The sequence below is a fragment of the Osmia lignaria genome, chromosome 9 (assembly GCF_051020975.1).
Source record: "Osmia lignaria lignaria isolate PbOS001 chromosome 9, iyOsmLign1, whole genome shotgun sequence".
Lineage (NCBI taxonomy): Eukaryota > Metazoa > Arthropoda > Insecta > Hymenoptera > Megachilidae > Osmia > Osmia lignaria.
In genome coordinates, this window is record NC_135040.1 from 4,778,039 (window position 1) to 4,788,264 (window position 10,226).

The 10,226-nt window shown below is 46.2% G+C and overlaps 1 protein-coding gene across 1 annotated transcript in view; it reads right to left on the reverse strand.

The window, feature by feature from the left end:
- Dop2R (dopamine D2-like receptor) overlaps positions 1–9,931 on the reverse strand; it is a 94,581-nt gene extending 84,650 nt beyond the window's left edge. Inside the window, exons 1-2 of the mRNA XM_034315865.2 lie at positions 8,608–9,931; positions 4,060–5,052 (exon numbers count right to left, since the gene is read on the reverse strand). Coding sequence (XP_034171756.2) covers positions 4,060–4,776 — 717 coding nt within the window. The 5' untranslated portion in view covers positions 4,777–5,052; positions 8,608–9,931. The remainder of the gene's footprint in view (positions 1–4,059; positions 5,053–8,607) is intronic.
- Between the last annotated feature and the right edge of the window lie 295 nt (positions 9,932–10,226).

The following is a 10,226-nucleotide window of genomic DNA, read 5'->3' on the forward strand; positions in this document are numbered from 1 at the left end:
GGTTCCTTCGGTGGCCGGCATTAATATTCATGCTATCGGCACGAGCGACGCTTTAACCTATGTGCACAACACGAATCGAATCTAGCTGGCCAAGTAATAAGCATGCATGCGATGAAGTGATCTGTGTTATTAACATAGACCTTGTCCCGGCTGGCGATCTACCGTGTTATTCCACTTCGTAAAACGGCTGAGTGGTGAGGCTACCTTCGATTCGAGGTATTACGAAGGCAACCGGAGGAAAACGGGTTGAAATTGCCCGCGGTCACGCCAGCACCCTCTCGACGGAACCCTCCTACGGCCTTTTCACCCCTTCTCCACCTAGCCTCTGGCACAACAGCAATCCTTTCGCAATTTTCTCTCCGCTACCTCGGATCGCGGGCGCGGCTATACGAAAATTCCAATAATACCCTGGCGAATTTTGTTTTGGACGTGTTCGATGGGGCACGCGACGTTTCGATCGGTCCCGCAGTTAAGGTAAACGATGGCCAAGGGTCGAAGAAAGACGAAGAGGTGGTCGAAGAAAGGAAATTACAGGCATAGCAAGAGGGAATTGCTGGGGAACCGATTTCCCGAAGTGTCTACCTCGTTCACGAACCAACAAACGCGATCACGAAACTCTTTTTCTATTTTATCACTCGATAAAATACCGAAATACCCCTCGTAAATCGAATCGCTTGATTTAGATTTCAATTAAAATCAGGGTCGCGCTTCAAACGGACGTGTCGTTTCCGCGACTAGCCGCATTGTCACGAATGTATCGCTAATGACAAACGAACAGCGGCGTGCATAAATTCGAGGGAAGATTTACGACGACACCGGCCCCGGGGTAGATATACTAGCGGAAGTAAGGAAGACTTGGAGGGTGCAGCTTGAAGAATGCACCGATCAAGGCGTGTCGATACCGTCTAACAAAGTAAAATAAATGCAAAGACACCTAGATCGTTTTTTTGCATCGCGTTAAAAAGAAACGTCCGTCGCTCTTTGATAAAGAAATCAAGATGGAACACGTAATAATCGAGAAAATTGGACGAGAAATTACTGGAGCATAAACTACAACTAACAGGAAAGGACATCGATTGAACGGTGACAATACGGAAAATAGTCGACAATGGAGAGAATAGCGAGAAAAAGTATATTTCATTCTCAACATTCTTTACTTAATTAATTTCGTTCGTTTCTGTTCAAAAGATCCTCCCAGAGAGAAGAGAACGTTTCACGAGAAATTTAAATCTTATCGGAACAGGTGACCATTAAAGAGTCCAAAAATAGCCCGTATAACATTGAAATAAGAATTTTAAATGTTTTAACAAACTCACGAAGCATGTAACAGTAGAAGCTTAGAACTAGCAGAGGGCCGATAAAAACGAATTACCAATCAGCGTTAGCTCGCCAGTAGAAAACCTTGACGAGCTGCACCCATGGGTGCACTTTCCACGAACTTTCCGTAAAAAGAAAGCTTAACTAAATATTATTAACCTTTAAAAGGAAGATTGTGGCGCGCCGGTTAACCCGTTCGAAATTGAGCTATTTTCTGAATGAAGAATTTCGAGAACGTTAAATTCTGGTGGAAGGGAAGAAGCGGTGAAAGCGGAGAAAGCGGGTTGGCAAGGGGGTAAAGTGCTTCGACCGTGCTGTGACACTCGCATCGCGACATTATCGTTCCGACGCATTACAGGCACACACGCGCGTCGCTAAACCGTTTAATGCGAAACTCGCGAACGATCGTTTAAGCGGTCAACGAGGGATTTTAGTACGCTGCATCGCGTTAATATCCAGCCTAGGACGTCTCGGTTTTATTATCTCGATGGAGGCCGGCTGGAGGCTGACGGTAGCCATTGTATCGGCTGAAAAGAACCGCGAAAGAAACGGTAAAAACGCGGGAACCAAGAGGGAATTATCCGTGTTGTAATTAAAGGTACGCCGCCGGCATCGATAAACGATCGGAAATTTTTGTGTAGAAAATCGAAATCCGTTCGAGCGAGCTGCATGCATACCTGCTTAAATAACGTAGCCAACGCGTTTTATCGAATCGCTGGAAAATTTCCCTTCTAACGAAAGCATTTATTTACGAATAGCATGGGCGCGCTTTAGGAACTCGTGGAAATAATTTTCACCGGGTAATTCGCTTTTAATATAACGTAACCAATTTTAGAGACCTTCGTGCACGTTCTAAGCGGTGTGTAGGTATCTTTAACGGTTATTACCCTCCGTATCAGTCGCATGGAATAAACTGTATTCCCTGCTTATAAATTACACCCGGCCGTTGTTCAAACGAAAGGATAATTAGTATTAGAACAGAGACGAAGGGAAACAACACGTGCGCGGAAATAATGACCACGGCGACGTAAGCTCGTGACGTTGAACATCCCTTTCACGCGATGATCGCGTGACGATCGTGGATCACGAAAGAAAGCGAAACAAAGATCCAGAAGATTTTCCTGCCTCGAGTATCGGCCCTTCGGATTACCCGAATGGCTCGATAATTAAAGGATTCAAGTGAATCAATAATTAAGGTAATCCGCGTATGCGGCTGCATAATCGAGGAACGCGCAGACTCTCGCACCGATTCGATTACTAATAACGAAGCAGAGAGTTCGGGCAAGTTGTCAACGCCAAGAGTCGGGTTAGATATGCGAGCCGTTCCGAGGATAAATCGGTCGTGCGAATAAATCGAACGGTCGGCGAAATTTTCGTCAAGCCGTCGCGTCGTTTCGAGCGAGCTAAATAAAAGTTTCGAGAAAAATGTGCTAGACGCATGGAATACGAATAACTCGGCAACCTGAGACTCAACGTTTACGACATTTTTACGATCCTTCAATCCGAAATTTCCTCCTGCTCTTCTCTCACGATCCACCTTCATCGTGTCGCAATCATAGAATTATTATCTTCTTTTATCCCGCAAGACTAACTCTTTGACGGATATGCTCCAAAAGTGTTTTATTTTATCATCGATACCGTCGTTATTAAAATTTTTACCTATCGTTCGAAGCCGACAAAAAATATTTCAACGGAAACGTAAAGTTTCATCGAATAACATTGGTACGCGTTTCGGGTGAAAAATTACGATTACCAGATGCCCTGAGAATCCAACGTGTGAAATATATACCGGCGACGAAATGATTGCGCGACGAAATAAAATAAATCCGCTAGGAAATATTGCAGCCAGTTTGAAGTTTGCCTTCGAACGCAAATAGAACGATTGTTAAATAAACGTAACACGCGTCAAAGAATACTTCCGTTACACGTATCGGTTTGACATCCGTGCATTAAGCCAGCAAGAGCATTCCGAGCGGAAGTAGGTCATCCGTTATCGGCGAGATTCGGCCCCGTCGCCCCAAGAATTACTCAAATTGCTTTAATTAACTAATCCTATTTTCGTTTGATTCGCTTACGTATCCGAACTACGGAAACGCCCGGATCCGTACAAAACAGTCGTTTGTTCGATAACTAGTTCTCCGAACAATTGATAGTTCCTCGAGCGCTAAATTAGGGATTGTTTAGTTATTTTTCGACAGAAAGGGAATGATTATCTCTACTGGTTGAACTATAAGGAATCTAACGAAAGTTGAACGCGAATTCGCGAGATCGTAAATATGACGTACTCGAGCGCCGAATGAACCGTAACAAAAGCAGAGCTCGAACTGCGCTAGTCTGGAAGTAATACTAGCCTTTAATTACCAGGAAAAGTTCGTTTGCGAATACCGAAGAAGTTTTAACCTCGAACCAGATTTCATTAACCGCACCGAGATAATAACCGACTCGGCTATACGTTCCGTCGAGACAAAGAGCTCGTAATTAACGACGAAACGTATCGTTTAACAGAGCCTCGCGGTTTCGTGGTTAACATAGCGAAACCTCCGAAAATTGCAAAAACTGTCGCGAACTTCGCCTCTCAAAGTCCGAGCGACGAGCTCGTTGTTTACGGGCAGAAAATAAAAACAGACATACTTCGTTCGCACCCGTTTAAGAAGCGAACATGGTATTCTCTTTTATAAAATATACAATTCCAAAAAAATCTGTTACTCATGCATAAAACACAAAAATGAAAATGGCACTCACCAAAACGTAGACGGCAAACGGCATGACGAGCACAGCGACCAGCAGATCGGCGACAGCTAAGCTGACGATGAAGTAGTTTGTGACGGTCTGCAGAGCCCTCTCTCGAACCACGGCGAGGATGACGAGCACGTTACCGAAGAGCGTCAAGCAGGGCACGATCACCAGGATCAGTGCCCACCAGCTGTTCGCGTTTGTCTTCTCGTCCACGTCGGCCGCTGCGCAATCGTTGACTCGCGCTACTCCCCCGCCCGCGACTATCGACGACGTGCAATTCACGCTCCCGTTCACGCTCGAATTAGCCCCTCCGTCGTAATAGGCCGTCAAATTAGCGAAAGCGCTGTAATTCAGCCGATTGATGTAATCGTTCAGGTCTTCGAAGACGAACAGGTCCGATATGCCGGTGTAATTTTCCGAACTGACCGACGAGGAAAACAGGGACGAGGACGACGACGACGACGATGGGACACCGAATAGGAAACCGGATAGCGTCGAAGCGATCGTCGTCGAGTCATTGTACCAACCTAACTCGATGCCGCTGCTCGAATCGTCTTTGTCGCTTTTCGAGAGGACATCGTTCAGCGCGATCTCCTCGTCGCGCACGATCCCGGCGTCTTTCGTCCCGTTCACCGTGAACATATCGGTTGGACGTTGCGTCTGGTCCAACGACAGGTTCCTCAGGATGGACCTAACGAAAGACTCGTTCGTCTTGCTGGCCATTTCGTGGTCCCCGCTGTTCTGATACCGATCACGAGATCTTGAAACGTCTTGGCTGTGCTCCCGTTCCCTCGACTTTGTCTGGCATCCTCGTGGCCGTTATCTAAGCCCGCGGGTCCGAGCCTTTCGTTCCGGCTGTTCCTTCTGCGCGACGCACCGTATCGCGCGCGACAACCGATAAGATCCTCCACGCGACCGACCGACCGCTTTCCCTCACGCCGATCACCGCGACCACCCCAGTCTCAGACGCGTATCATTGAAATCCCTCGTCGTGAATCTCTGCAACGAAAAGGGGGAAAAAAGGCGTTAGTCAGTGTTATCGCTACCCTCTGTTGGAATGGAAACGTTCGCGTGTCGCGTGATTCGATCCGCTTGCCAACGAGCCATCGGCTTGTATCTTAATTTTCCCGACGCGACGGGATCTTTAAAAAAAGTTTAATTAAAACGCAACCTAAATAGTTGAGATTTTTGAAATTAAATATTAAAGGAGCTTCGTTCGCGCGACAACGGTCGGTACGAGTTTTTCCCGTTTCCAGGATTTCCGGTCGTTGAAAGTTGGAAGGCGAGCTTAGCGAAACCAAAAGTCTATAATCGCGGAAACTGCTGAAGCCGCGCGCACACGCTTACCCTGTAAGCGGCCCGTTATCGCGCAGCAACAAAGAGAAGATTGTATTGCCTCGTTTCTATTGTTCGAATTGAATTATACGACCCAGCCGGAGGAAGCCTATCGTTCGAGCTTCTTAAAGCGAGAACGGAATATCCATGAATCACGGACCGCGTTCATCCGTTCGAAACGAATGTCGTCGCGCAATCTCGGAATTAAAAGAAAACTCACGCCCGCTTCTCGAACCGGCTGGTTTTCCTTTACTTATCGCTAAAGTAGCAAGCGCTTTTCCTCGCGCGAAATAAAAAGAATCGAAGGGAGACAGCCAGCCAGCCAGCCAGCCACGCACGCAGCAGGGGTGAATTGACAGATGAACAGACATTATAGTGTTTCTCCCGGCCCTTCCGGCGTACACACGGTGAGAAAGAGGGAAGAAAAATCTCGAAACGCTTGAACCGAGTATACCGAGGGACTTTAGGACCCTCTTAAGGACAGAAATCATCTACTTATCTCCTGGGACCCTCCATTTTCCTGTTCTACATACTCTCTCCGAACCGATTCAATCGTATCGACAGCCTATCCGTCAGTCTCGCGTCTTTCAAACTGTCGCGTCAGCGTTCAATTTCGTCGAATTGTTTCAAGGAGGAAAAACTAAAAGTTGATACAAAATAATCGGCGAACTTTCAGGGATGAAATATAGCTAGTGCAATATCTGCGAACAACGACAGAACAGAAGCATAAAAGCCTGATGCAGGAAATGAAACAGCTTGTTTCGCGATTCTACCCCTTGTCTTTTTCTGTTTCCTTTGCGCTTAAATAGCTCCTCCGCCTTTAATACGATACGTATCGTTTACCATCCGCTTCTACTTTTTCAATGACAGTTTTTATTGCGGAAAAAGCGTCGGTGCTAAACGTCAGCGAAAGAATGGACATCGGTTAAACCAAACTCTGCCATGCGAAATTTTATATCGGCCTTCGACGAGATATTTCAAAACGTCACTTTTCTATCTCCATATCACGCGACTTTCCAATCAACAAGCTCCGCGGTAAAAATTCACGATTTACGAAAAATGGTTCTACATTGTTTGATAAAAACGTACAGGCTTAGAGAGTAGCAATTTTCAAACGAGGAACGCGATTAATCGCAACGAAATGAGATGCATTTCCTTCTGGTGTCGTTGCTGAATATGTAAATATGCAAAGTAACGATATAATTCTGAGTGAAGTGTGCAGTGTTGAAATTTCGTTCCCGATGAAAGCTCTGGCATTTCACCTACTCTCCCTACTCTCCTTCCATTTCGTCTTTTTCCGTCTTTCTTTACGGTGTCCTTCGCCTGTATGCTAATCAGAAGGACACGAACCTGGCCTACGATTTTTTTTTCGACATGAATACCTCGGTTAATGCAGTGTAAATTTTCCATCGATCACGTCCGCCTCTGCGAAGCATCCAATTTATTTTACACGCGTGCTGCGTTAAACTTTCACGCGGAACGAAAATTTACACGGTGCCGTTTGATCGGGATTTTTACAAGTGTTTAAGCAGGAAAATCAAATTGCTTCCACCCGAAAAATTTACCGAGATAAATAATTCGAGAGGAGAGATTTGCGCGAATATGGAGGATTACGTGCCGCTGGAATTTCTTCCTCGTTTCGAGGAGAAAACGGCGAATGTTTAACACCGATGGATTCCAAAGAATTCAGTCGTTCCTTGGCACGAGCGGTGAATGCATCGAGATCCATTCTTCGGGTCTGCAGCAAAGATCTAGGCGTCTGGGACACCCTTTTCGACGTACCTTTCGCGAAATTGCCAACGCACATAGAATCGTAGATGGATAATGCAACCGGTGACGGAAAGCAGACAGGGTTTTCGCGTCTCCCGATGGAAACACAATATGCAATTCATTCTGTGCGGCGGTGGTTTCTGGCGAGCAAGAAATGGAATCGCAGTCACTAAGATTGATCGTTCTTTCAGCTTACTTGCAACACGGAGAAAAGCAAAGTACGATGCATCAAGGAGGGGAAAAAGATGGCCCTGTGTCGTGGCAAGCTCGACTTAGATTAATTAGGCTCGTAATGCTTTTAATTAATTGTGCGCAATTGGCAAGGAATTCCGCTCGAACGAAGACGTTCCTTCTGTTTTTCAATGAATTTAGAGTGTCGCAATTATTTAGGCGAGAAACAGAACGGGTGGTGCAGTTGGAAAGCATTTATCTGGAGGAGGTGGATTCTTTAAAAAGCTTCCCGTGGATTTATTCTTTAGAGTATCGGTGGAGAAGGTGCAATGACAAGGGGTGCAACAGGTAACGGATACCATCTCGAATTTAGCGAAAGAAAATTTCCCTTTACAAGATAAGAAATTTTGCTATTTAAGTAAAATCTTGCTTGTTAAATTTTTGTAATGAAAACTACCCTTTGCTGGTCAAAGTTCTCTTTCAATGTTTGTAATTTAATTCGAAGATAACAACGCGATTAAAGCTTTCATCTCTCGGGTATTACGGTTCTTGAAATATTTCGAAGCGATTATTAGGATGCAACTATACCTTTATCGCTTTAAGTAGTAAGCGCACGCATTTACGTCCGACAGTAGAACGAGCCGTAATAAGGTCGACAGCACGAGATTCGACGGTCATTACTCTTGCGGCTTATCCTGTTCTTGCCGAGATTCCGGAACAAGCGTTAATTCAAAACGTTCCTGACTCGCGAGATTACGAATATCTGCTACTTTACACACGCTATCCGACTTTATCTCTCTAATCGAAACCGAACGGCGTTGACGGGTTGAAAATTATGATAGCGGGAAGTCTGCTAAAGCCTCTCGTTAAATAAATTTCACTTGTTCTCATAGATTTTTGAAAGCTTACTATCGAAACGGTACCATCGATAATCCGAAAATCTGTAACATATTATTCGATAATAATAATTATTCATAAAATTTTCCTGCTGATACATCGAATCGAATAAAAAGAAATTTCGTATTCCATATGCACCTTCGATATCTTCCCCTGTTTATATCCCCTTTAACCAGCCTTTATTAGGCCGAAGTAAATTTTCTCCCCTCGCTTTTCTGTCAAATCACTTTTTAATTAATGGTGGATAAGGTCCACTTAGCAATTCAAATCGCATATGGCTAGACCCTTGACACGCCGGAGCATTTCTCGGTCAAGAGAACGTTCCATGCAAAATCGCGGCAAAGCGGAATGCTTTGAATGAATCGTTCGATCGTTACTCACCATCGAGCAAGCTCGTGACACCTTTGCCTGTAGAATAAACTTTATCCATGATTATTCGTCGCGTTGGTGTTACTTCGATCCGACCGGTTACACAAACACTCCTCTAGTCCTCGCACAAGACTATATAACGACGCGTATCGTCGAGTTTAACAAGAAGGGATCCAACTGTAACTCGATTCACGAGAGAATTTCCTCATGGTGTCACGCGTTCGTCGTCAAGTTCTCCTCGTGTCTTCCTCATATTCTGCGCAAGACGTGTCGAGTGCCGGAGTCTATCGAGTGCCTATCCTCACCCCTCCCCGACCGTTTTCTCTCTGTCTGTTCCGCGTGTGTATCAGAGGGATGATCCGGAGCAGCGCAACCCGACCATAGGATACACGGAAGTCGTCCTAAGCCCCGCCATTCACCCACCAACGGAACATCGATTCAATATTTTTCAGCAACCAGATCAAAAACCTCGCATCATACCAGTGGATGGGTTCGAAAGCGTTGACATTGTGCCGTCTCGATTTATTACGTTTCCCGCGAACCTCGTTCCACGCAAAGTTCCTTTCATCCGACTTTCCCGAACAGACTTTATCCTTCCTGCTTTACTACGTTAAACGATCACGTCGATTGCTTTAAACCACGCCAGGATGATCGTTTTAATTGGGCATCAGCTGGCGTTGTTTGAAACTAGACCGGTCGATCCTCGATCCGGCCAATCGATGCTGAATTCGTCCCAGCAAGAAATTTAACTATTCTAACGTCGAACGCCGGGAATTCTTTGGTCGGGCAGAATTCGTGAAAGCCCAGCGTGCTTTCCATTCGATCGCGCACAATCGAAAGCAATTACACCGGACATTCTTTTCCCGATTCGCGTCTAGTCCTTCTCTGGTATTACCAGCCAGGCGCAATTTACGCCTCCCTTAATCCATCGCCGTGCCTTTCTCGATTCCTCCTATCGATCTTCGCTCTCGATGAATCGTGAAATCAAACGAACGCACTTGAAACAATTCACACGCGTTACGGAATAAATCGACAGTTCTATGGGTAGAATTCACTGGACGAACGAACGGGTGTAGAAGAGCTGGTCGACGGAACACGATTGAAGGAGGACGCCGCTAGGATACCTGTGGATTCCACGGCGATGAATAACATTCGTACCGGAGGCGAATCGGGTATTCTATCGGACTTCCTGACCGACCACGTTCGACCACTTTCCCGAAGATCGAACGAGCAGGGGCGGCATCGCCGTCGCCTTGCTGCTCCTCATCGTCCTTCGTCCTGGTGCTCGCGGTTTATCTGGATCGCCGAGACAACACTTATCGAGCCACGTTGTTGAACGAACGGCGAACGACTGGCTGTCTGCTCGAGTTTCCACACTACCTCGAATCCCGAAGCTCGCGCGTTCGAGAGAGATCGGGGGAACCACCGTTGGAGGGGGACACCGACGGCCTGCCCTCTCCGTTCATCCCCATGCGCATACGCTGCTCTCGCCACCAACCCTTAATACCCGACCCTCCTCTTCTGCTCGCTTTCTACTTTATCCTTTATCCTTTTTCCTTATTCCCTTCCGTTCCGTTTCGTACCGTCCCGTTCCCTTCGTTCCGCTCCTCATCGCCGAACGACCGTTTCTT